This window comes from Scomber japonicus, chromosome 9 (assembly GCF_027409825.1).
Source record: "Scomber japonicus isolate fScoJap1 chromosome 9, fScoJap1.pri, whole genome shotgun sequence".
NCBI classification, from domain to species: Eukaryota; Metazoa; Chordata; class Actinopteri; order Scombriformes; family Scombridae; genus Scomber; species Scomber japonicus.
The window spans coordinates 21,838,265-21,865,694 of record NC_070586.1 but is presented as its reverse complement, the minus strand read 5'-3'; the positions used below and the strand labels follow the sequence as shown (position 1 = coordinate 21,865,694).

The 27,430-nt window shown below is 40.8% G+C and overlaps 1 protein-coding gene across 1 annotated transcript; it reads left to right on the top strand.

Annotated features, from left to right (window-relative positions):
* The first annotated feature begins 304 nt into the window (after nt 1-304).
* dnah10 (dynein axonemal heavy chain 10) lies at nt 305-26,700 on the top strand. Its single transcript, XM_053325546.1, has 78 exons — nt 305-527; nt 1,008-1,117; nt 1,239-1,347; nt 1,452-1,567; nt 1,710-1,926; nt 2,522-2,679; nt 2,860-3,090; nt 3,293-3,483; nt 3,615-3,813; nt 3,903-4,097; nt 4,268-4,438; nt 4,908-5,084; nt 5,178-5,303; nt 5,456-5,622; nt 5,725-5,876; nt 5,992-6,156; nt 6,257-6,464; nt 6,592-6,748; nt 6,863-7,342; nt 7,455-7,613; nt 7,730-7,846; nt 7,945-8,047; nt 8,160-8,338; nt 8,437-8,648; nt 8,812-8,968; nt 9,111-9,344; nt 9,425-9,547; nt 9,634-9,867; nt 9,978-10,201; nt 10,292-10,561; nt 10,710-10,893; nt 11,006-11,140; nt 11,486-11,638; nt 11,796-11,984; nt 12,177-12,323; nt 12,953-13,144; nt 13,264-13,382; nt 13,472-13,630; nt 14,279-14,414; nt 14,535-14,651; nt 14,741-14,872; nt 14,955-15,171; nt 15,314-15,433; nt 15,536-15,681; nt 15,765-15,917; nt 16,165-16,425; nt 16,508-16,680; nt 16,780-16,873; nt 17,046-17,213; nt 17,359-17,547; nt 17,800-17,971; nt 18,479-18,682; nt 18,766-18,846; nt 19,008-19,205; nt 19,342-19,503; nt 19,589-19,763; nt 19,959-20,140; nt 20,224-20,360; nt 20,443-20,660; nt 20,811-21,032; nt 21,234-21,381; nt 21,543-21,822; nt 21,928-22,157; nt 22,294-22,567; nt 22,673-22,777; nt 22,912-23,066; nt 23,150-23,304; nt 23,479-23,662; nt 23,783-23,983; nt 24,357-24,566; nt 24,665-24,760; nt 24,872-25,043; nt 25,129-25,260; nt 25,449-25,660; nt 25,757-25,924; nt 26,017-26,197; nt 26,282-26,427; nt 26,554-26,700. The coding sequence occupies exons 1-78, from the start codon at nt 305-307 to the stop codon at nt 26,698-26,700; spliced, it is 13,695 nt and encodes a 4,564-aa protein (XP_053181521.1).
* Nucleotides 26,701-27,430: the final 730 nt, after the last annotated feature.

The following is a 27,430-nucleotide window of genomic DNA, read 5'->3' as shown; positions in this document are numbered from 1 at the left end:
AGCAAGTGACTCATAAAAAGGAATCAAGGTTTTCAGATGTTTTATTACTAAAACACTCTCATCAAGTGCATAGTGGTCAGGCAGCTGCCTTCCAGTCTCCACTGTGAAAATAATTAACCCAAATTAGCTCAGACAGCTGCCTTCCAGTCTGCACACTGGGAATATATAACCAGACGGCTAGAGACGTTTGGTGTTACCAAGGCAACGCGAACATAAAGTCGTTACAGCTAGTTACAAATGCCGAATGGTGAACACGGGAGAAATGTTTTACTTCTCTGTTTTTGACTAATTATAATTAATGAATATGGTCCACGACGATTTACGAGTGGAATGGATCCGACAGCGCGTTTGCGCCGGTTTCAATTTAGAGTTGAACTATTTTGATGAACTGCTCAGTAGGGGAGATGGAGAAGAAGAAGAGAAAATGATCCGGTATTTGAACGTGGTCTCCGAGAAAGACTCGCCATCGTGTCTCTTGTTTTTCAAAAGTATTAGAGAGGAGGAAGTGGAAGTTGAAATTCCTGGTGGTAAGTTAGCTAAAGTGAGAGCAGAAAGTGAGCAGGTTTAAAGTCACCCTCCACTCAAGCAAAATGTGTTTTTTTTTTCTTGTTCCTTCAGCTGAATGTTTGAGCTTCACTGTACAGAGTGATATATGTGCAGAGTTTGACACTAGAAAGATGTTTTCACATTCATCTGTTGTAAGTGGAAAGTTTGTGTGTGCTCATTGAAAATGCAACTTTAAGGGGTCTGGCCTATGAGCAGGATTTGTGACATCATCGCTAGTTTGTAGCCAGCTCTGGTCCATTATTCAATTTACAAAAATGTGATGAAGAACACATTATTAATCCAAGCAGAGTATTTTAGATTTCTTTAATAACTGTCTGGAGGGGATCTTTAAGTACTGTAATTTGAATTTTAGTGGTGGCTACCCTTCCATTGGTGTATGGATAAGACCTGACTGTAATGTTACTACGACCTTACTAGCTTTCAACCTTTTATAACTTCAGGAAGGAGAGAAGACGGAGACTCTTCTGACCATGACAGGAACTCATTGACCCAAAGTGGAGCAGAGATAACCTCAGGCTCAGACGAGACAAATGAACAAACTCCCAGCCATGTGAGATGAAACTTAAAGTTGACCCTTGTCACATGTTTATTGTATAATTACCTTATTAGTGATGGAAAGGAGGGAGATCATGTAAAAAATATATAACCCACATTCTACTGTGTCTTTTCAGAAAGTTGAGGTTCAAGTTGTCTATCACATTGAGCTTCATTTAGCAGTGAACAATATCCCAGAGAGATTTACAAAATCCCGGATGTTCTACTTGATCAGGAATACAAAGGGTGAGGTGACACTTCAACATTACAACCGGTTCAAGCATCTACCTTTACACACATTACACACATCTCTTGATTAAACAAGAGATTATTATTTTTCTTTTATGCAGAAACCATTGTTGAACCACTTGACTTGAATGAAGCCAATCGCCTGATGCCCAGGCTCATGGAGATTGGCCTGCAGAATGGACACCCCCTTCTTATGCTGCAGAGAAGACTTGGTCATGTATGTGACATAAAAAACTCTCAATAACAACCAGACAGAAATTGTATGAAAAACTGCCAGAAGTCACAAAGATTTTGGTTAAAATTTCAGATTGTCTGAATAAAGAATGACAGTTGCATGTTTTCACTGTGTCTCTTGTCAGATATATATACCAGCACTTACTGCCTGCCAGATGAGGATAACTGGTGGAGGTTATCAAAGCAAAGCAGTCTCTACTCAGGAGGAGACCAGTGAAGAGAGTGATAAGGAGAGTCCAGTGAAGTCAAGTGGGCAATTTACGATTCGTGATGAGTTGCTTAACAGCACACACAAGTTTTTGGGGCTGATCAACAGAACTCTCCAACAACTTCAGATTCAAGGTTTGTTTTATTAGATATACAAAGGTCTTATTGTTTTCATTTCAGGAATTTCTCAGTATTTGATTTTTTTTTAAAATGTAGCATAATCTGCAAACCTATCCTCATTTGTCCCCTCACCTTCTGAAGATATTCTGAGCCATCTCTGCCATCAGGGGACCTGTTTACTGTAAAATGCTGTGAAAAGTTTTATGTGAGACCTTGAAGTTAAAGTTAACATCAGTTAAAACTGATCTGCTTTTTTAAAAGGAAAAAAACAACATATTTTTCTGTGCGGGGAGTGGTAGGGTGGTGGTGGTAATGGCATGTGCTTTGGTCAATAGCTAAAAGATTGGCCTTGGGAGCACCCTGGTGGTCGAGTGGTTAGAGCGCCTGCCACGTAATCGCAGCATTCCTAGTTCAAATCCAGCCAGGGACCTATGCTGCAGGCCATTCCCCTCTCTCCCTGTTTCCTTTCAGCGTCTCTGCCGTTTCTACTATATGAATAAAGACAAAAAATAAATATTAAAAACAAATACAAAAAAGATTAGCTTTGGATATACAATTCATGCTTATTTCATGTATGAACAGTATGATCTATAGATCCCTTTCATTGTAGATGAAATGACGTTGCACATCCCTGAGCTAGACCTGGAGCCAGAGGTGGATGTACTGCTTTCTAATCCAGAGATGGTAGAGAAATTGGAGCAGTGTGTGATGAATTGGCAGACCAAGATTACCATAGTTATTGAGGAGCAGCTAAACAAGAAGCCACAGGTTTGTATTCCTCCTTATACTTTGTCCAGGCCTTTCACATGTAGCTGCTGAACTGTCTGACATATTTACAAGAATCTCAATCACTGTCTGCTCAAAATGGAACAATTAGGTAGAAGAAAACATAAAACACATGATTATGTCCATAATGCAGTTTACATTCACCTTCCATTTTTGTACCAGACACCTGGACCTATGGCTGAGATAGCTTTTTGGCAGGAGCGTACATCGGTCCTGAGTTCTCTGAGTGAGCAGCTTAAACAGCCTGTGGTAAAGAAGATCTTGGAGGTGATGACCAAAGCAGATGCAGGCATTGTTCAGACCCTGGATGCAACAGTTGCTGAACTTACTAAATACCGCGTGGAGTCGGATGATAATTTACGCTTCCTCAGCACCCTGGAGAGGCACTTCAATGTGAGCTGTACATATAGATGCAATATTGCTGATTATCCTTTACATTCATGTTCTTTATTAACAGTATTGAAATTTTACTTTCTGTCTCACATAGAGGGAGCCACCAAATGCTGGTGGCTACAAAAACACACTTGCCAAGTCAAAATAATGACTACAGAATCCTCCCCTTTCACATTTATTAAAGTTACCATTTCTGTTGTAGAATCTGGCTTCAGGAGCAAATTTTGATGTGTACCTGGAGACGATCCCTCCTCTGATGAACAGCCTGCAAATTGTGTGGATCATCTCTTGCCACTATAACACGAATGAGCGCATGGTCCCTCTAATGGAGCGTATTGCCTGGCAGCTCTGTGAACGTGTTGCTCAAGTGATAGACATCCACATGTTGTTCAAGTATGTGAATTTCAGATCTCATTTAAATTTGACTTTAGAGCTTCAGATCTTGAAGTTTAAATTTGCTTCCAACTTAGTATGTCATTGTTAATCAGTAGTCAATCAGAATGCAATGTGTGTGTCTTGGACAGAGATAATAAGGAGGTGGCCAAATCCAAGGTGCATGATGCTAAGCAGGTTCTGGACCAGTGGAAGACATCTTACTTTGAGGTCCGGGCTGAAATTGAAGAATTGGGCAGGGGTCCACGCTGGGAATTTGACCGTAAGAGGCTGTTTGAGAGGACTGATTACATGGCTTCTGTCTGCCAGGACTTGTATAATGTTTTACAGGTTAGTATGCATACACATCACATATGCTGTTTAATAATTATTGATATATAAAATCAACTTGCTTTTTATGCTGGATTTGTGTTGTTCAGGTTTTGGAAGAGTTTTATAACATCTTTGGCCCAGAGCTAAAAGGTGTGACTGGTGACCCAAAAGGTATTGATGAAGTGCTATGCAGAGTGGATAGCCTAGTCCTGCCTTTTGAGGAGGTCAGATTTGATCCTTTCAATATCTGTAAGATGAGCAGCTGGAAAATGATTATGCAAGACTTCAACACTACAGTTCAGGTGAGTTCAGGACATTCTAGGAAGCAGAAAATGTGACTTCTGGCGCAACAAAACAATTTAATTAAGCAGCAGAGTTGTTAATTTGCACCAATAATGTTGCTTAATTGGCTGTGTGCTGTTACTCAGTTACTATACGAAGTTGATCAACCTATACATGCATTTCTGGTCAGGCTATTGACGGAGAGGCCATCAACTTCATTGACCAGTCCTTCAAGACACTGCGCTCTTCAGCTGCTGCCTTTGACATGCTTCAGAAATTCAAACACATCCGCTCCAGAGAAGCCATCAACAGTCATTTGATGAGAAAATTTAATGACATCCTTGCTCAGTATTGCAAAGAGGTACTCTGAAACCTAGAAAACGGGCTGGTTGATGTTTGACTTTGCAGTTAAATTATAATTTATTTCAAATTTGATGATAATGTTAGATCAATACCAAGCTTCAGTTGAGGAACCGCCTGTACATTTTTGACAACAGTCAAATGTAAAATACATTGAAAGCAATGATACAAATCTAATTGATTTCCAATGTTATACTGCATTGTAACGAACACAACTTTGTGAATAATTGTAACATTTCTTAAATATACTTTTAATACATCAAGGTTCAATTCATGAATTCATATAAAACCTGCAAATTACAGTGCATGTAGCCTCATTGCTCCACAATCTTTTAACAAAAATGACTGAACAATATTTCATGTCGTGCTGCTGTACCAGTCCATCTTTAGGATTTTGAATGGAGAGGGCAGTTCTGCCACAAGTACATTTTTAGAAAGCCTTAAGAAAATCTTCTTTGTCTTTGTTGTAGGTGGACAGCATGAATGAAATCTTTGAGGCAGAGAAAGACAAACCTCCACTTGATAAGAATGAGCCTCCCGTGGCAGGAGCCATCAGATGGGTACGATCCCTTTTTCACCGCATCAAATACGCCATCCTTCCCTTCCTCACAGTACCAGAGATGCTGGAGAGTGAACAGGGCAAAGCGGTGAGTTATTTCACTGTTGCAGAGCTGTATAGGTCAGTATATCTATGAAACTGTTATTGAAAGCCTTCATGTGACTTGCTGCATTCTGCTCAGGCCAAGCACAAGTACACGGAAATGGCAGTGAAGATCAGGGAGTATGAGGTAAAGAAGTATGAGATTTGGCTGGCTGAGACAGAATGCAACTTGCCGTTGCTATTGAAAAAAAACCTGCTCGTCTCTGTTAACTGTGAAAAGCAAGTCCACGCAGAGCTGGTAAGTATATTCTCACTTATCTTCCTTCTTAAAATTTACACTCAGTACTGTGAAAAATTTATATAGCTATTCTAATTCTCCTAAATTCCTTAAATTTGTTTTGATTGGATCATTTTCAGGTTATTCCAACGACTGAAAGCAGCACACTGAGGGGTATGCGATATATTGTAAACTTTGCTCCAGAGATCAAGGAAATCATTTCTGAGACAAACAACCTTGTGTCAATGAGTTACACTGTGCCTGAGCTGGCTCAAAATGTTGCTCTTCAAGAACACAAATTTATCAGGTAGTATCATTACCCACCAATAACTGAATGCAAAGTACACTAAACCACAAAACCTATGATTTGTGTAATCTTTGGCCTAACCTGTTTTAACATTGCCTTTAGATATGTTGGTGATCTAAACAACCTTGTCAACCTCTACCAGTCTGTAATGGACACCCTGAGTGAAGCAAAGATCATTATGCTGGCTCAACAGATCAAAGCTGTTAAAAAAGAGATGCATTTTGGATGCAAAAGACTCAACTGGAATTCCTTGGGTATGGCGCATATACAGGCTGAAAAGTTGCTGTAAATTGATTTATGTGCTTTCATGGTTGGACTAGATGAACTTTGTCTGTAAAAGTGAAATTATCGATATATGTTTGAATTTAGGTATCACTGACTTCATTACCCGAGGCAATCAGGCTGTCTCCAAATTTGAGTCAGTTGTCAGCCAAATTCTGAAGAATGAGAGCGATATTGATTCCAGGTTGCAGTCCATCGGCATGGCGAACCTACTGAAATTTCAAGCTCTAGATAAGTCTAAGGACTTGCCAGGTAGAACTAACAGAAGCATATTTTTTATTAGACATCATAATTATCATATAAGAATTCAATGCTTATTTTCATGGATTTAATTGCATTGTTTTCTTTCAAGGTGTCAAGGAGTTCTGTGAACGTATTGAGCGAGAGCGGGCCAAGGCTGTGAACGTATTGAGCAGGAAGTATGCTGACATTGGACCCGTCATCACAAAGACAGAGAATTTGATCATGGAAACGAGCAGTGGCAAAGCCAGCTGTATGGCTGATTATTATCTGTACTGGGAACGCAAGGTGCTAGACTCCTTAACAAAGATGGTGCTGAGGTAAATACAGGATACTTCTGAAAATGTTTTATGTTTTGTGAGCAGTAACAATTAGTGTTAATCTGAAATGCAATGTGATATTTTTCTCAGTCAGTGTAAAATCCTTGTTGTTGACCTTCACGTTTAGGAGCATTCAGACCTTCAATATGGCACTTACAGGGAACACACCTTTTTTCCAAGTTGATGCCATCCTATCTGCACCTAAAATTGTATTGCAGCCTCAGAGCAATGAGATTTACTGGCTGATCATGCAGTGTATCAGAGACTGTGTAGAGAGCACCAAGGTTGTATCAACATTCCATGTTTTATATATCATATATCATAATTAGCATATTTTAACATACCATTTGTAATCTGACAAAGTGTGACTTGATTGTGACCATATGTTTGTTTTTCAGCAATTTGTGCGTTGGATGCGTGGGACCTGCATTGAATGCCCTCCACAGCATGTGGGTGGTGAGGAAGAGTTGGTGATATTTAGCTTCTTCACCGACGTGTACCAACATCCTCAGATAAATGAGAGCGCCATGGCAGTGTCCCAGAACATCCAGCGGCTGCTCCTCTCTGTGGATCGGTACCTGAACCACTGGAAATACTATCGGCCTCTTTGGGAAAGGAACAAAAACATTGTCAATGAAAAGTTTGCTGCAGGAAAACCATCCTGTGTCCTGTATGATGACAAGCTGCAGTTCCTTGCTTGTATAAATCAAAAGGTAGCGCTGGAGCCTCTGTTTAAGAATGAACACATCATCCATTTAAACCTGGAGCCTCTGGCTCACACAGTGCGCGAGACTGCTGATTCCTGGATCAGTTCACTTGGTAGCCTGCTCAACAAGTCTGCCAAAGAAGATCTCTTCAACTTGAGAGATGAACTCATGGTACTGAACCTGCTACTTCACTAAACATGGATCATAAAGTTTAATATACTATAAAGTTTTTATAAAAAGTAATTTTATAATAATACATTTTTTTAATCATTTTATTGAACAGGAACTCTCTACGAAGCTTAAACAGAGCCCTGACACTTTTGAAGACCTGAAGAGTGTCCTTGGAACCATCTCAGACATCAAGGACATGTCTCTAGATGTGGAGATGAGCTTCACTGATATCAAAGAAAGATACAGAACCCTGGCCATGTACAACGTGCAGGTACTGCAATTTAGTTAATAGTTGTTTTTTTTTAATGTGACATTATTGTCTATTGAAAGCATAAGTTGATATTGTTTCCCTAGTTAAATTTCTTGTGCTGGATTTTCTATCTGTAGGTAAAGGAGGATGAACTGGAGCTGGTGTCAAATATTGACCAGATGTGGGGTGACCTGTTTGCAGAATCCAGACAGGTGGATCGAAGTCTGACAGATGTCAAGAAGTCATTTACTAAGGTTAGACATTTTTTACACACTAAAACAGAAACAGAAATTGACAAGTATGCTTGTTTAGAAATCATACTCTTTTTGTTCTCCTTCCACTTCACACAAAGACTACAACGCAGAAGACTGCAGAGTTTAAGCAGGAGTTGTCCATCTTTGTTGAAAGCTTTAACATGCATGGTCCTGGAGCTGTGGGAGATGATTTGGAGAAAGGTACCTGTGGACTAGAACATTGTCTTTAACTGTTGTATCCAGAACAATAATTTATGGTGGGAATTCTTGAAATGTTGAGAATGGATCAGTATCTCTCTTTTGTTCTTTACAGGACTGACCATTATGACAAAGTATGAGGCTGAACTTGCCAAGATAGTGGCAGGGCGACAAGACCTAGCTAATGCTGAGAAGCTGTTGGACTTAACAGTCACTGTGTACCCAGACATTATCAGCATGCAGAAAGATATGACGGGCTTGAGACAGATCTATGATGTTTATAAAGCTCAGAAGGTCAGTAGTACACTTTAACTTATAAATCATATCATATTGGGATGCCTGAAACATAATAAAACCCAAATATTTCATGTTGTTGTCCTTTTATCACCCAGGCTGCAAAAACAGAGTGGTCTCAGACCCTGTGGGTGGACTTAAATATCCAGGTGTTACAGGATGGTGTTGAGGGTTTTATCAAAAGTTTGAGGCAGTTGCCCAAAGATGTGCGGGCGCTGCCTGTGGCCTTCTTCCTAGATGGACGAATGAAGGAGTTCAGAGAGTCTCTGCCTCTTCTGCTGGACCTGAAGAATGAGGCCCTCAGAGCCAGGTCAGTCTATAGATTGACACCACAACATGACTGAAACAGATCAGACACCAAAAACTAAATGGAAACTAATAATAGTATGGCATGTAGTAAATATGATCAAAATGACAAGATCAGTTCAAATACTACATTTAAAATAACAAATATGCCTTTTAATGTGCCACAGACACTGGAAGGAACTGATGGAAAGGACTGGCACAAGCTTTGAGATGAACCCTGACACCTTCACTCTGGAGAACATGTTTGCTATGGAACTGCACAAACATGCAAACGTTATTGGTGACATTGTCACTTCAGCTGTAAAGGAGCTAAGTATTGAGAAGGTGAGCTTCTCTCTTAATTAGTCACCTAGAATTCAGTTGTATCTGTTTATCAGTGAAACTATAAATACTAAGATATTATATAGAAAGAAATCATATTATCCTTATAAAGTATGTGTGTGTGTATTTGTTTATGTGTTTCAAGGGAGTGAGGGAGGTGGTGGAGACCTGGGAAAAGATGAAGTTCATAGTGCAGCCCTATTTTAAAGGCACCCAGCAGCGCTCTTCTGTCTTGGGTGCAGTGGACGAGATCCTGCTGATTGTGGACAATGATGCCATGAACTTACAGAGCATGGCAGGGAGCCGTTTTGTTGGACCCTTCCTGGGCACCATACAACAATGGGAGAAAGACCTGTCCCTTATCAGTGAGACCATAGAGGTCAGTCAGAGCTGTCAAATCTCCCATCACTCTTAAGTTAATTTATGAAATCCCAACTGAAAAAAAGGTTTCTTGTGCAGGTATGGTTGCAGGTACAACGGAAATGGATGTACCTGGAGAGCATATTCATTGGTGGAGACATTTCCTCACAGTTACCAGAAGAAGCCAAGAAATTTGATAACATTGACAAGAAGTTTAAAGAGGTATAACACATACCTCTGTCATAAATATTAGACTGATGAAAGCAAAGTCCTATGTAATTATATAATCTCCTTCATTTGTTGTGCAGATAATGAGTGACACAGTGAAGGGCCCAAACATTAAACGCTGTTGCCTAGTTCCCAACCGGCTAACAGACCTGGAGGCCCTGAGTGATGGTCTGGAGAGGTGCCAGAAGAGTCTCAATGACTACCTGGATTCCAAGCGTAATGCTTTTCCTCGCTTCTTCTTCATTTCTGATGATGAACTGCTCAGCATACTGGGGAGTAGTGACCCTACCTGTGTCCAGGAGCATATGATTAAGGTACAGTATCAGACCACAGTGCAGAGTGACGGATAGGAAAGACATAAGACATTATGTGTATCTACGTGTGTAAAACATTTTCCCTTGATTTCTCTACTCTGTCCCACAAGATGTATGACAACATAGCTTCTCTGCGGTTTGATGTGGAAAGCAGTGGTGAGACAGTAGCTGGAGCCATGGTGTCTGCAGAGGGTGAGGTGATGGAGCTGAAAAAGCCTATCCAAGTGGAAGGCAGGGTGGAGGAATGGATGACAGGAATATTGCTGGAGATGAGGAGGACCAATAGACTCATCACTAAGGAAGCAATCTTCCGCTACTGTGAAGACAGAAACAGGTGCGTGGAGATGTGTGTAAGCAGTCCTGCCTGTGTGTCCATGTGTGAGAACAGAACCCATAATGAGTTTGTCATTCCCATGTCTCTCAGGGTGGATTGGATGTTGCTGTACCAGGGCATGGTGGTGCTAGCTGCAAATCAAATCTGGTGGACCTGGGAGGTAGAAGATGTCTTTAAAAATGTGGAAAAAGGAGAGAAGTACGCTCTGAAGAACTATGCAAAGAAAATGCACCAGCAGATTGATGAGCTGGTAACACGCATTATGCAACCTATGAAGAAAAACGATAGACGAAAGATCAACACTGTCCTTATCATCGATGTCCATGCAAGGGACATCGTAGATAGCTTTGTGCTGAACAGGTAAACTTTACAAGTTTGTTTGTTGTTTTTTTGTACTGTGATTTAAAAAATCCATTCACCACACAGTTCTAAAACCAAAAGTCAACATCCATTAAAGTTTAACTCATGTTAGACAGTTTAACTGAATTTATTTTATTTCTCGTTCCAGTATAATGGACGTACGTGAGTTTGAGTGGGAAAGCCAACTGAGATTCTACTGGGTCCGAGAACATGACGATCTATTTGTGCGTCAATGCAGTGCCTCTTTCTCTTATGGCTATGAATACATGGGGTTGAACGGTCGATTGGTCATAACCCCACTGACAGACCGGATCTACCTCACCCTCACGCAGGTCTGTGAAGCTTGACAGATTTGAGTCAACAACACCCCAGTCGACACGTGTCAGTTCAGTTTTGTTTTGACAACACCTTGTCTGTGTATGTGGGTGTGTATTTGTAATGCAGGCCCTCTCTATGTACCTGGGTGGAGCCCCTGCTGGACCAGCTGGTACAGGAAAGACAGAGTCCACCAAAGATCTGGCCAAGGCTTTAGGTCTGCTCTGTGTGGTTACAAACTGCGGAGAGGGCATGGACTACCTGGTGAGAAGCCTAACCTACTACCAACAACTAGTGAAAATATCTTAGTGCCATTGTTTTTATCCTAAAGGATGAATACATGTCTTGCCTCACAAAACAAAAGCTTTGAGAATAACATTCTTGGTTACTTGATTACTGTTGTTTCCCATGTATAGGTCACATAAAAATAATATGTCACGTAAAAATAATGCAACCACTCCCCTTGAATAATAAAAGGTGTCAGTAATTGTCAGGAATGTGTTCTTCACTGCTCACTTGTTCTAGGGAGAAAGTTTTCCCAATCATTTGTATCTGTTGCATTGTCTGCTGGGCAATGTAGCCAACTCTTACTTTATTCTTTGTGTGCAGGCTGTGGGGAAGATCCTCTCTGGCCTTGCCCAATGTGGAGCCTGGGGCTGCTTTGATGAATTCAATCGCATTGATGCCTCTGTGCTGTCAGTCATCTCCTCCCAAATCCAAACCATCCGCAATGCTCTCATTCTCCATCTCAAAATGTTTCATGTAAGTTTGTTGTTGCACAGCCAGTAATGAATGCATCAAATTATTCCAGTCTTTGCAAAAAATTAAGATTTAAGGTTATTTCGCTCATTATGATTGAAGTTGAACTTCTCTTCAAAGTAGTTGCTTTTAACCACCACCTTCTCATTATGCACATCAGTTTGAAGGCCAGGAGATCAGCCTGGATGGCCGCATGGGCATTTTTATCACCATGAATCCAGGTTATGCAGGGCGCACAGAGCTGCCTGAATCAGTCAAAGCCCTCTTTAGGCCTGTGGTGGTCATTGTGCCGGATTTGCAGCAGATCTGTGAGATCATGCTCTTCTCTGAAGGCTTTTTGATGGCCAAGGTGAGAAACACAAACACACATTACAATATACTAGAGTTACATTTTTCAGGTATTTTTGAAGGAAAATTTCAGATATTTTTAAAATAAAAATAAAAATCTGTAACTTAAACGGCAAACTGCTTACTGTTTTCTTAGACATGTCCACTACTTAACATCTTAAGGATTTAATCTCTTTGCTCTTTGTCATTTCAGGTGCTTGCAAAGAAGATGACAGTACTGTATAAGTTGGCGCGTGAGCAGCTATCCAAGCAGTCCCATTATGACTTTGGTCTGCGAGCCCTGAAATCTGTCCTAGTGATGGCAGGAGAGCTGAAGAGAGGCTCACCAGACCTCAATGAGGTAGAAACCATGCAACATTTTTCATTTAGTGAAAGAAAAGATCATCTCTGTTTGCTTACATCTAGTATAGAACTGGGGGCTTGTTTGTGATTCCTCAGAACGTTTACTGAGCACATCCATGAAAGTGCATTTTCACAAGTCATGATACCTGTGATACATTAAAAAATATTACATCTAAAAAATATATGAAAAATAAAAAATATCTGCCAGTTTTACTGTAGAAGATTTGTCAGTGATACTGTACAAGTGGGATTGGGATGAGGTGTTTTTATGATACGCAGCATATTTGGTTTTCACCACAACTGAACAAAATATTATATGGATAACTGGCACAATAGATGTCATCATAAAATTTGCACGACCCTTCAATTGTCAGCAGTTTTCTCATGTATAGACTAAAGCCTGATCACTAAAAGAAAAATAGATTTTTTTCAGCAGAACAGAAGCTTCAAGAAACATAAAAAGTGAAAAACTAGTGACAGGCGACGTCACATTTTAAATTGTGGGTTATTTTTAATGAAAAAAGTAAAGATTGATATGATGAAAGTTTCAGTCTTAAACATTTTCCAAAATGAATTCTGTTCTTGAAACATTTTGTAATTGCTTGGGGTTTTTGTCTTTCCTCTCAGGACGTGGTATTGATGCGTGCCCTCAGGGACATGAACCTCCCAAAGTTTGTGTTTGAGGACGTGCCTCTGTTCCTTGGGCTGATCTCAGATCTTTTCCCAGGACTGGACTGTCCTCGTGTTCGCTATCCTAACTTCAATGATGCTGTGGAACAGATCCTGGAACAGAACAAATATGTCCTACTGTCTAACCAGGTGTCTCATCTGGGTCTTAAAATCCCTTCTATATGAAACAGATTTTCTTACTGTAGGCAACTTATGAAATAGCTCTAGCATGTAAATGTTGATATAACCTATGCTGTCTTTGATTTCAGGTGGATAAAGTAGTACAGATGTATGAGACGATGATGACCAGACACACTACTATGGTGGTGGGCCCAACAGGTGGAGGGAAATCAGTTGTGATCAACACATTATGTCAAGCTCAGACCAAGTCAGTTTCAGTTAAGGTCATGTAATAGCACACCATAGTATGAGAGAGACAGAGAGAGAGAAAGTAACCATTAATTATCTCATCATCAGATTGGGATTGCATACCAAGATGTATCCCCTGAACCCCAAGGCCATGAGTGTCATTGAACTCTATGGTATTCTGGACCCTGAGACTCGAGACTGGACAGATGGAATTTTATCCAACATCTTCCGTGATATCAACAGGCCTACTGACAAAAAAGAGCGGAGGTAAAAAACAAAAAAATAACTTAAAAGGTCCAATAAACAACATTCAGCCCCTCTACATGCTAATAAACAACTATTTGCTCTGTAAAGATATGGTAAGTGCATATGAATATGACTGTTGGTGCATGTGAGTCTCTCCATGACCTCTTGCATCAATTTCCAACATGGCAGCAGCATAACAAACTTTCTCCAATTACAGCTACACTAAACAGTACACTAAAATATCTTTCTGAATTTGAGGCAAGAAAATAGGCAATGAAATAATAGAGTCTGCATCCATATTTAATCAGCACTGCCTCATCTGACGGTTTGAGTTACGTGAGGTGTCTGTTCAGGAATCACTTTCTGTTTTTTTATCCAACTTTATTGAACAAAAAGCATATTTGTTGTAGTCAGAGACCCTGGTGCCGGTGTGACATCTAGTGGGTCTGAAAGTCTACACCATATTATACCCTTAAAGAAAACATTAAGATATGTGGTATGCCTGTGATGTCATTTTCTACTCTAATCCTGGACCTACAGTACGATCTAACTTAAGTCTCAGAGCCACAATGATCCCCACTACCAACATTTAAAGTTTACAAGATACACAGACTTTTCACAAGAATATCTATGAAATACTTCTATAAAGACATCGACTTTAACTCACAGGTATATCCTGTTCGATGGGGATGTGGATGCTCTGTGGGTTGAGAATATGAACTCAGTGATGGATGACAACAAGATTCTCACTCTGGCCAATGGAGAACGGATCCGTTTACAGAATCATTGTGCCTTGCTATTTGAGGTTTGTTTGGATTCTAGTGACTTCCACCATTAGTATATATTTTTCTACACTACACTTGAACCCTTTCTACAAATCAGCCTTCAGAACTCATTGTAAAGAAAACACTGCCATGTGTTTCAGGTTGGAGATCTGCAATACGCTTCCCCTGCTACTGTCTCCCGCTGTGGGATGGTCTTTGTTGACCCCAAAAACCTGCGATACACCCCATTCTGGCAGAGATGGATGAACAACAGACCTGTTGGGGTACAAGAAAGAACTTCTACAGCATGCAATAACTGTACTCACTTAAAATTTGATATTTCAACTTTATTTATGTTTTTGTATAGGAGCAAGAAGTGCTGAACAAACTATTTGAGAAATATGTGCACAGCTCCATTGACATGATCGTGGATGGTATTGTTGATGGCAAACAGGGCCAGAAATTGAAGACTGTTGTACCTCAGACAGATCTCAATATGGTAGGTTTATCTTAAATGTAGTCCAGTACGCCTTTTAGAATTATTCTAGGATTTATTCTGCATGTGTTGGTTGTGTGTGCAGGTGACTCAGCTGTGCCTGATGCTGGATGCCCTGCTAGTCACTGAGGGCCACAGTGCTGAAGTCCTGGAATGTTATTTCCTGGAAGCTCTGTACTGCTCACTAGGGGCCACATTGCTGGACAATGGCAAGACTAAGTTTGATGAGCTCATTAAAAAGCTCTCCTGCTTAACCACAGTACATGATGAAAAAGCTTTGGCTGGACCTGGTGAGATCCCAGGTAAAAAAAATAAAAAACATTTAATGGTGAGGTATGAAGTTAGCATACATGATCTACAATCTGCATTGTGTAAATATATTCATTTAGGTCACTTAATTACATATCACTTATTATTGATTACAAAACCTCTGCATTCGTACAGGATACCTGCCAACTCTCTATGATTTCCATTTTGATGGAACACAGGCAAAGTGGGTTCCCTGGAGTTCCCTCGTCACCAAATACATTCACAACCCTGAAATGAAGTTTGCTGATGTTCTAGGTAAAGGTTGATTCTGTGAGCTGTTAAGTGCAAAAATATATCCTGCATATATACTGTACATATGGATTTACACTTTGTGATCGTCTCCCTTCTTTGCTCTAGTCCCAACTGTGGACACTACTAGAGCCAGCTGGATCGTGGAGCAGATGGTTATGATAAAGAGGTCCGTGCTTTTGGTTGGAGAGTCTGGAACCTCCAAGACTGCCACCATACATAACTTCCTGAAGACTCTCACTGCTGATACATGGGTGAGTTAGCTATCTAACTATGCATGTGTAAATTTGATACTCTGTTTTCACATTTAAAAAAATGTCTTCCCTTCTGTTTCCAGATTACTTTGATCATCAACTTCTCATCCAGGACAACTTCAATGGACCTCCAGAGGAACCTGGAGGCCAATGTGGAGAAGAGGACCAAAGAGACCTACGGGCCCCCTGTGGGGAAGAGGCTGCTGGTCTTCATGGATGATATGAACATGCCAAAGGTACTTATGTTGGGAATGTTGGGTCTCTTTAAAGTTAAAACCTGAAGAGTTTGGTTTAGAACCTGCTCTATGTGTAAAGTGCCTTGAGATAACTTTGTTGTGATTTGGCGCTATACAAATAAAGATTGATTGATTGATGATTGACTTACAGTTGAGCAAGCATATATCCAACTCTGTAGGGTCCTCTGTTGTGATCACAGGACTTGTGCTGCATTTGTGACATTTTATTTATTTTGTGCTCATTAAGGTGGATAGTTATGGCACACAGCAGCCTATTGCACTTCTGAAGCTGTTGTTGGACAGAGGAGGCATATATGACAGAGGGAAAGAGCTTAACTGCAAAATCCTTAAGGACCTTGGCTTCATTGCTGCCATGGGGAAGGCAGGAGGTGGGAGGAATGAGGTGGATCAACGCTTCGTATCCCTTTTCAGTGTCTTCAGCATCCCTTTCCCTGCGGTGGAGTCTCTGCACCTTATCTATGCCTCCATTATCAAAGGCCACACCACAGTGAGTAGCATGGTTTAATACAGAAAATAAGAATCAATCATCCTTATCCCTCGTATTTGATAAACTTGATTAAATATTTTAGCCATTTGAGGACGCCATACGGAAGGTTTGTGATAAAGTCACCATCTGCACACTGGAACTGTACAACAGTATCATCAAAGATCTGCCTCCAACACCCTCCAAGTTCCACTACATCTTTAACCTGAGAGACTTATCCAGAGTCTACAACGGACTGATCCTGACCCAGCCTGACAGGTCTGATCTAGCAAATTTACTCTATTAATAGATATCAAGTTTCACTTAGAGGTTTGTATTTTTTTAATATCTCTGCTATCACTGATTTCTCTGCAATAGGTTTTTGACTGTCACCCAATTTGTGCGGGTCTGGAGGAATGAATGTCTGAGAATATTCCATGATAGACTCATTGATGAAACTGACAAAGCCTTGGTAAATTTTAATAATCATATCTTTAGATCATATACATTCAGTTTTGTATTGTTGGCAATAAGAGTTACAACATATGTAATTTAACGTCCATCTATAATCTGTAATTTACTAAATAGTTTTGTAGTGTTGTATTTCAGTTTTTAAATGTAGCATATTGGATTTTTACCACCAGGTTCAAGGCCATATAAAGAACCTGATTGATGAACATTTCAAGTCAGATTTGGAGGCTGTCATGAGGGACCCGATTCTTTTTGGAGACTACAGGACAGCCCTCAGCGAGACTGAACCAAGGGTCTATGAGGACATACAGGACTATGATGCTTCAAAAGCACTGTTTCAGGTATTGTCAGATTATTAGCTCTAGTGGCTGGCCTCAGTCAGTGCTCTTTTTGCTATGCAAACAGTATAAAAGTGCAATAGTTGTTGGCATCATACTCTTATCTTCAAAGGTTATTGAAAGAGTGATGTATGTTTCCATTCTGCAGGAAATCCTAGAGGAGTACAATGAGAACAAATCGAGGATGAACCTAGTACTCTTTGATGATGCACTAGACCATCTCACCCGGGTGCACCGAATCATCCGTATTGATCGTGGCCACGCGCTGCTTGTGGGTGTGGGTGGCTCTGGGAAGCAGTCCCTCACCAAGCTTGCTGCCTTCACTGCTGGCTGTGAGGTTGTAAAACACAAGAACTGTGATGTTTGTGAAAGGGCAAACTATTCTTTAGACTTACATTTACATTTAAGACTCAACAAATGTTATAGACCTATGAGTGTGACCACTTCAGCAGACAATGAAACGGGAATTTACCTTTCAAAAAGTCACTTGTTATCCTTTTAAAGATTGGTTGTAAAACATTGCATAATTTAAAAGAATAATCTGTAAAGAAATCTCCAGTATGCAGTAATGGAATATTCTTTTTCTCAGGTTTTTGAGATAACACTAAGCAGAGGATACAACGAGTCAAACCTGCGTGACGATCTGAAAGCGCTGTACTTGAAGCTCGGCATTGAAAATAAGAAAACTGTGTTTCTCTTTACGGATGCCCATGTTGCTGAGGAAGGCTTCTTGGAACTCATCAACAACATGCTTACGTCAGGTTGGATATGACCAGTGGTAGAAGAAGTATTCAGATGCTTTACTTAACTAAACATACCTGTCCACCCATGTACATTTACTCCATTACATGTTGGAGTCTGCATTACAAAGGACCCTCGAAAAGTGTCACCAGATAAAAATTTTGTGTTCAGAGTTCTGATACACACATCTGTTGATTTTTGGTTACATATTGGATCATTTGAACAGTTGTTGAAATTAAACCATGTGACAAGTTTAAAGGGAAAGATCACTACTTGGTGGGGCTGCTAACAACTCATAGCCATCTGTAACGTTTTTGTAAGACATCAAAAGCAAAAAATGTTTGAAACCACTGGTTTTCTCTTTAACAATATGTTGTATTTAAAAGCTTGTTATAGTATCCATTGTGTCACAACTTCATCTGAAAAGTAACTAAAGCTGTCAAGTAAACTGCAGTACTTGAGTACATTTACTTAGTGACTTTTCACCACTCGATAATGCTAAATCTGATAATGCTCTCTTTTGATAGGCATTGTTCCTGCATTGTTCCCTGATGATGAGAAGGAGATGGTTCTCAACCAGCTTCGTGAGGAGGCTCTCAGTATGGGAGCAGGTCCTTCTAAAGAGAGTATCTGGAAGTTCTTTGTCAACAAAAGTGCAAACAATCTACACATTGTTTTAGGCATGTCTCCAGTGGGAGATACCCTGAGGACACGCTGCAGAAACTTTCCAGGTGAAATAAAATATGAAATGACTAGATTTTTAAATATATTTTCTGAATTTATTTTGTAAACTGTGTGTTTGGTTTTTTTTCAGGACTAATGAACAACACGGTTATTGACTGGTTCCTGCCGTGGCCCCCACAGGCGTTACTCGCTGTCGCTCAGTCTTTCCTTGGTTTGTGATTGCATACCTTTTTTAATTTATTAGCAATAGGAAAATTGCCTTTTAAATAACAACTTGAGAACATGTGATGAGAGCTGCAACTGGAATATTACCCCTAAACTTAGAGAATTTACCAATTATTGTTTTTAAATGATTCATTTTCAATTCTACAGGTGAAAGTCCGATGATTCCTGAGGAACACGCTCCAGCCGTGGTAGCCTATGTCTGCATGGTCCATACCTCTGTGGGAGACTACAGCAAGCTGTTCCTGCAGAAACTCAGGCGTTGTAACTTTGTTACTCCAAAGAACTACTTGGACTTCATTAACACCTATTCCAACCTCTTGGAGGAAAATGACCAATTTATCCTGGGTGAGAGAATGGATCACAAGATAAATGAAATTTCTCTGAGGGAGACTGATGTCATGCATTCTGCTGTGCAATCAATTGTGTGATGATTTTTGTTATGTTTCATGGTAGTATTAATTTGTTTGTTTGTCTTTTCAAGCCCAGTGCAAGCGTCTAGAGGGGGGTTTGGATAAGCTGAAGGAGGCCAGTGAGCAGCTGGCTGAGCTGAATATCAAACTGGCAGAGCAGAAGGTGGTCCTGGCAGAAAAGTCCACAGCCTGTGAGGCCCTGCTGGATGAGATCTCTACAAACACCACTGTGGGTCAGTGAATGCTTAGCTTTACCAGAGCTGACATAAACTTCAGAGGGTTTCTGTAACTTAACACATCAATAACTTTTCCTTTTAGCTGAGGAGAAAAAGACTCTGGCAGAAGACAAAGCCAAAGAGATTGAAGAACAGAACAAAGTGATAGCCGTTGAGAAAAAAGAAGCTGAGAGCTCCCTGGCCGAGGCTCTGCCAGCATTAGCGGCAGCTCGCATTGCCCTGCAAGACCTGGATAAATCTGATGTCACAGAGATCCGGTAACCTCTCCTTCTGACTCAGAGCATCATAAATTGTTGACATAACATAACTAACATGATGACCAAATTCATCTGAATGAATGAATCAATAAACAATCGGCCTGATCCAATTACTTCTTAGAACTACTACTTCAAATTGAAAATAGATGTTGCTATATATCTAGCCCTGCCTTTTCCTGATGATCCATTATACAGATCCTTTGCCAAGCCACCCAAGCAGGTGCAGGTGGTTTGTGAGTGCATCCTGGTGATGCGTGGCTACAAGGAGATCAGCTGGCAGTCAGCAAAGGGGATGATGTCAGATCCTAACTTCCTGCGCTCACTGATGGAGATGGATTGTGATTCCATAAATAACAACCAAGTCAGGACTGTCAAAGGTAAGTTAGCTTACAAAATTGCAAAAAAAAAACCCATTTAAATTATAGTAACATTTAAATGGTTGATGATTTCCCCTGGCTAGGCTTCCTAAAGAACCTACAGACAAGCTTTGAGGAGATGCAAGCCATCAGTAAAGCTGGCTCAGGAATGCTCAAGTTTGTGGAGGCTATCATGGGTTACTGTGAGGTTTCCAGGGAGATAAAACCCAAGAGGGAGAAGGTATTATACAATTTGTATGTGTTGATATATTGTGCTGTATGAGAGGGAATAGAGAGTAGCTGCATTTCCAATACTTTTTCAGGTGGCACGCCTAGAGAAGAACTTCTTTCAGAGTAAGCGGGAGTTCGAGCGCATTCAGAGTGAGCTTAACAGTATCCAGAAAGAGTTGCATGCTCTTGGAGAGAAGTATGAAGCTGCTATTTTGGAGAAGCAGCTGCTACAGGAGGAGGCTGAGCTCATGGAGAGGAGGCTGATAGCTGCTGACAAACTCATCTCTGGCCTGAGCTCTGAGAATGAACGGTGAGGTGGAGTCACATCACTTGCAGCTATTAGCCTAACCAGCACTTCTATGACTTGCTCATTTTTTTAAATTCATCTTTTCTTCATTCATTTTCTTTCTCCACCAATCTTTCTTTACCACTCCCTCTTATATAATATCCCCATTTTCAGGTGGACACAAGATTTAGAGGAGTTGAAGCAGCGACGTGTTCGTCTCCTGGGTGACTGTCTCATTTCTGCTGCCTTCCTGAGCTATGTAGGGGCCTTCAGCTGGAACTTCAGGAATGAAATGGTGTACCAAGTTTGGATTAAGGACGTGCAGGAGAAGGGCATTCCCTTGAGCCAGCCTTTCAAAGTGGAGAGCCTGCTAACAGATGAGGTGGAAATCAGCAGGTGAGGAGCGTCTACTCACGGTAGATTTTTAAACTTGAAACATGAGGAGATATCATACCGTCAGTCCTAGAAATTGGTATTAGGTGTTCTACTTGAGCAGGTGCTCATTGCTGATACATGGATTGTCTGAATTATTTTTTGCTATACTCAACACTGAGCATAGGGATAATCGCCATGTGTTAAGTAAACCTTGTTTTACAGATGGGGCTCAGAGGGCTTACCTCCAGACGAGCTGTCAGTGCAGAATGGAATCCTCACAACCAGAGGCAGCCGTTTTCCCATGTGTATTGACCCTCAACAGCAAGCCCTCAACTGGATTAAGAAGAAGGAGGAAAACAATAACCTCAAGGTGCAAATTTCATGCCCACTATTATCATGTATGTATGGTTATTATTGGTCACAACTAACAGAATTTCTGCTTTGGACAGCTCAACAGTACTGACCTGCACCTCCAGCATCTTGGCAAGAGCTTTGATGATCTTGACAGTATGATCCTCCTTTTGTTCACAGGTCTCATCTTTCAATGATCCCGACTTCCTTAAGCAGCTAGAAATGGCCATCAAATATGGATTCCCATTCCTTTTCCAAGATGTGGATGAGTACATTGACCCTGTGATTGACAATGTCCTGGAGAAGAATGTGAAAGGAGCAGAGGGCAGGCAGGTCATCATGCTGGGTGACAAGGAGGTGGACTATGATCCCAACTTTAAACTTTACCTCAACACCAAATTGTCAAACCCCAAATATTCCCCATCTGTGTTTGGAAAAGCCATGGTTATAAACTATACCGGTAAGATCCTGTGGAATGGTAACTACATTTGAACTGACATTTGAACAGCACATATTTAGTGTTTGTATCCACATGTGTCTGTGTATCTATTTATGTGACATGTAGTGACCCTTAAGGGTCTGGAGGACCAGCTGCTCAGCGTTATCATGGGCTTTGAGAAGAGGGAGCTGGAGGAGCAGCGTGAGCATTTGATCCAAGAGACAAGTGACAATAAGAAGCTGCTGAAAAACCTTGGGGACTCCCTGCTCAGAGAGCTGGCTACATCGTCAGGCAACATGTTGGACAACACAGAACTGGTCCACACACTGGAGATAACAAAGTCAAAAGCTGGTGAGGTCAGTATGGCTTCAGCAAGCATCAGTAAACTCATGGAAGAATAGCAATTTCACAGAAGTCATGATTTATTTTTTGTTTATTTAATTATTAAATTACCATTCATTATCTTTTTTTGTTTAATTATGTGATCATCAGGTATTTGAGAAACTAAAGTTGGCTGAGAAGACATCAGTGGACATTGATAAACTCAGAGATGGCTACCGACATGCTGCCAAGCGCGGTGCTATTCTGTTCTTTGTACTGACAGAAATGGCTCTGGTTAACACCATGTACCAGTACTCTCTAGCTTCCTACCTGGAGGTGTTTGACTTTTCACTGCGAAAATCTCTGCCGGACTCTGTGCTGCCCCAGAGACTGAAGAACATCATGAACACCCTGACATACAATGTTTATAATTATGGCTGCACAGGTAAAGAAGTTTAAGTGGTTGTAAATAATCAATTTATCAAGATAAAGTACAGTATTTGTGTTTACCTTAAACATAATTTGTTTTACTTTAACTATGCGTCCTTAGGTCTGTTTGAGAGGCACAAGCTGCTGTTTTCCTTTAACATGACCATCAAGATTGAACAGGCAGAAGGCAGGGTACCTCAGGAGGAGTTGGAGTTCTTTATCAAGGGTGAGATGTCAACAGATACTTAGACATCCTCTGAAATATTAAAGTAGATTACAGTGATGACAAGCACACACATAAACATGTGCATGCATACACATTTCAAAGCAAACTGTCTTGTTTTTCCACCTCGTGTAAAGGTAATCTGTCTCTGGAAAAGAGCAATCGCAAAAGGACTTGTGACTGGCTTCCAGACCAGGGCTGGGAGGACATAGTGAAACTTGCCGAGCTCTTTCCTGAGCAGTTTGGCTCCATGCCTGATGATGTGGATAAAAATTCTGCTGACTGGAAGTCTGTAAGTGACCACAGTGACAGGTATCACTATAGGTTGTTTACTTAATTGATGGAGGGTTGAGCTTTTATTCTTTTTCTCCTCAGTGGTATGACTTAGATGCACCAGAACAGGCTTCATTCCCCATGAAATATGAGGAGAACCTATCACCCTTTCAGAAGCTGCTGCTGCTGCGCTGCTTCCGTGTTGATAGAGTCTACAGAGCTGTCACTGACTACGTCACTGTCACTATGGGCGAGAAGTGAGACTATTTATATTAACTTAAACATTAAAGATATTGTACATCTGTCACCATCCGCAAAGGTGTTCTTGAAGAAGCTTACTTATTACTTTATTAAGTTGACAGAATACATATATTTTAGCCTTAGGCCTTAAGCATACATAAGTTTTCTTGTTTTCTTGTGTTTCTGTTCAGATATGTGCAGCCTCCTGTGATCAGCTTTGATGCAATTTATGAACAGAGCACACCTAACTCCCCCATTATCTTCATCCTGAGCCCTGGCTCTGACCCAGCTGGTGATCTCATGAAACTAGCAGAGAGGTCAGGCTTTGGAGGCAACAAGTTCAAGTTCCTTGCTATGGGCCAAGGCCAAGAAAAGGTACCAAAAACGTTTAGTGTGTTCAAGTGACACAAGTACCGGGATTGCTCAGTATTAACACATAGTAATGATAAAGAATAAAGAAGTTGAAGGTAATTGTCTACTGTATCTGTGATAAAGGTTGCACTGCAGTTGCTGGAGAAGGCAGTGTCCCGTGGTCAGTGGTTGATGCTACAGAACTGCCACCTGCTGGTGAAGTGGCTAAAAGACTTGGAGAAGTCCTTAGAGAGGATCACCACGCCCCATCCCAGTTTTCGCTTGTGGATCACTACCAATCCCATTAAAGACTTCCCCATTGGTATACTGCAAAAGTCTCTAAAGGTGAAATACAATTTCTCTTTACTTTTAGCTGTGTAACATTAACTTTAACTGCAACGTTAACTTTATGAGATCTATTGATCATGTTCAGTACATGATATATTTGGATATTTTTTAAACGTGTCGGTAAAATTACACCTTATGTCTTATATCCAACAAAGCAAGCACATTTTCACACAGTTAGTATAGTACTTCCATATGAAATGAGTGTAGTCACATATTTTGAAATACTGTAGTTACCTACATTTTTTTGGAATTGTTTTTTGGAACTAGTGTTGTTTCCTTTTTCTTGACTTAAATGCTCCGGGATACATTTTTGTTAAGAAAATAAGTCTTGAAAGCTGAATATACTTTAATACTTTAATACTGTGTGTAGGTGGTGACAGAGCCTCCTAATGGCCTCAAGCTGAACATGAGAGCCACTTACTCAAAAATCTCCCATGAGGCCTTGACTGAATGCCCACACCCTGCCCTCCGCAGCCTGGTGTATGTGCTGGTCTTCTTCCATGCTGTGGTGCAAGAGAGACGCAAGTATGGCAAAATTGGTTGGAATGTCCCCTACGACTTCAACGAGTCTGACTTCTTTGTAAGTAGCACAAAGAGTCGTTTACACCATATCGGAAATGAGTGATTTCTTGTGTCATGTTACATTTCAGTGCTTTAACTGATGTAACTGTTCAACAGGTGTGTATGGAGATTCTGAACACCTACCTGACCAAAGCTCATAGCCAAGGGGACCCCAATATTCCTTGGGGAAGTCTTAAATACCTTATTGGGGAGGTTAGGTCCAATTTGATATTTTTTAACAAATTGAATACTGTATATATAGTATGTTTTTCTCCACTACAGTCATACTATGTGCTGTAGGTTTATTATCCTTATGTTTTATAGGTGATGTATGGTGGACGATGCATAGATAGCTTTGACCGCAGGATCCTGACTGTCTACATGGATGAGTACTTTGGAGACTTTCTCTTTTACACCTTTCGCCGCTTCCACTTCTTTGCTAACAAGGATGTAGATTACAAGGTCCCTCCAAATGGGCCCAAGAAAGTATATGTTGGTCAGTTTTTTTTATAACTCTGCTTTTGTTTAAAGAAAAAAAAAATCTGTAATCACTCACAGTTTTACCCTGCTATCTGTTACAGATGAGATAGAGAACCTTCCACTGGCGAACACACCAGAGGTAATGGGTCTTCATTCCAATGCAGAAATAGGATACTACACACAGGCAGCTAAAGACATGTGGATGCATCTAATAGACCTGCAGCCTCAGACAGGTACGATGTACCATCTCTCATCTTCCATCTCTCTTGATTGAAATTCTACATTTGTTTGTCCTCATTCATAACTGTTTTTAAAGGAGAAGCTGCTCCAAAATGAAAAAAGATGTTCTCTCCCTCTCTTTGCTACCTTGCTCCTGAGTGCCATCACTCTTATGGACTTTACACTCTCTCTTGTGCCTCAGGTGAATCTGGTGGAAGCATAAGTAGAGATGAGTACATCAGCCAGGTGGCCCAGGACATTCAGAATAAGCTGCCCAAGTTATTCGACCTGGATGTGATCCGTAAAAAATTTGGCACAGATGTCTCCCCGACCTCGGTGGTGCTGCTTCAAGAACTGGAGCGTTTCAACAAACTGGTGGTCCGCATGCAGCGATCTCTGGCTGAGCTGCAGAGGGTAAGAGGAAGGGGTAGAGGGTTGTATGAAAGACAGCCACTGTGTGTTTCTGCTTTGCACAGGTTTAGATCTGATCTGATTTTCTTGTGTCCATAGGCCTTGGCTGGTGAGGTGGGCATGAGCAGTGAGTTGGATGAGGTTGCTCGGGCCCTTTTTAATGGTCAGATCCCTGCCATTTGGAAGAAGTTGGCACCTGATACTCTTAAGTCCTTGGGCAACTGGATGAGTCATTTCAAGAGGCGTTATGAACAGTATAGCTACTGGGTGAGGAGAGAGCCACACTTTCACAGATAACCTCTTATATTTTTCAAATCTGAGTGTGTTTGTCATCTGTTGTGTATCTGTATTGTGTACAGGTGGATGAAGGAGAGCCAAAGGTTATGTGGTTATCGGGACTACATATTCCAGAGTCCTACCTGACAGCCCTGGTCCAAGCTGCATGCAGGAAAAATGGTTGGCCTCTGGATCTTTCCACACTGTACACGCAGGTGACCCAGTACCGCAGTGAAGATGAAGTCAGTGACAGACCAGGGCAGGGTAATGAAATGACAGTGTTTCAAATATCACCACTGTTAAGTCATGAAGGCTGATGAAAAGTGAGTTATTTTTTGTTTCCTGCAGGCTGCTTTGTGTCGGGCCTGTATCTGGAGGGAGCAGACTGGGACATGGAGAAGGGCTGCTTGGTGAAAAGTAAACCTAAAACTCTTGTTGTTGAACTGCCCATTCTCAGAGTCATTCCCATAGAGACACGCCGACTCAGGTTACAGGTGTGAACCACAGGCACTACAGGCCTCCATACTAATCTGCAGATAAATATACTTCACTATTTTTATGTTTTCTAACTGTAACAATAACTTCTAACCATATGTATTTTTGTGTGTTTTGTAACACAGAATACACTGCGGACGCCAGTGTACACCACGTCCTTGCGGAGGAATGCAATGGGTGTGGGGTTGGTGTTTGAGGGAGATCTGTTTACCACAGAGCACCTCTCCCACTGGGTGCTACAGGGTGTCTGTTTATGCCTCAACACTGACTAAAATCTCATTGAGCAAGTTAGCTTTCTGTCTGTTTCAAAATGTTAATTGATAACAAAGATTCCTGGTTTTGTAAGTCAAAAAATACTTTAAAATTAAGCCAAGTTTTATTGATACTTTATTATTTTCCACAAATAAATTGATTGAAAAACATAAGAACATAAATGGTATTTATATTATTATCCACTTGACAGTGTTCATTGTTTGCCCACTAGATGGCAGCACACAATAGTGAGGTCTTCACTCTGGCAGCAATGTTGCAGGGATGTCTCTGGTGTTACAGTGGACTATAGAGCCAATAAGCTTCAGTTCAAGTCTGCTTTTGTTTATTAATGAATACAGTCGTTAATCAATCCAGTCATGTTTAATTTCTCCTTAATCTCAATATTTTAGAATTCTGTTCATTATGGGCAGTAAATATGAATATTTCTGCTGAGGTTGTAAGAGGAACATAATCTACTGCTGCATACAGTGGAAAATGTAACACTGACCAAAGGCTGCTAAACTTTCTCACTTTTCCCAGGTAGCTTTTCAGCTTTTCTCTGCAGTTTATGTTTACCGTAACATTCAACAAACAGATCTAGCACAGTACTGAGTAATGTTGGCTGCTGAGGTCAGCATGCCAAAGCAGGTAATGTTTACTCTGAAAATCCAATGGCCCCAGAGGATCTGGCAGCTGGTGCAGTGCTGAAGTCACAGATATTCATAATTAAAAACTTCAATAGTTTTGAGT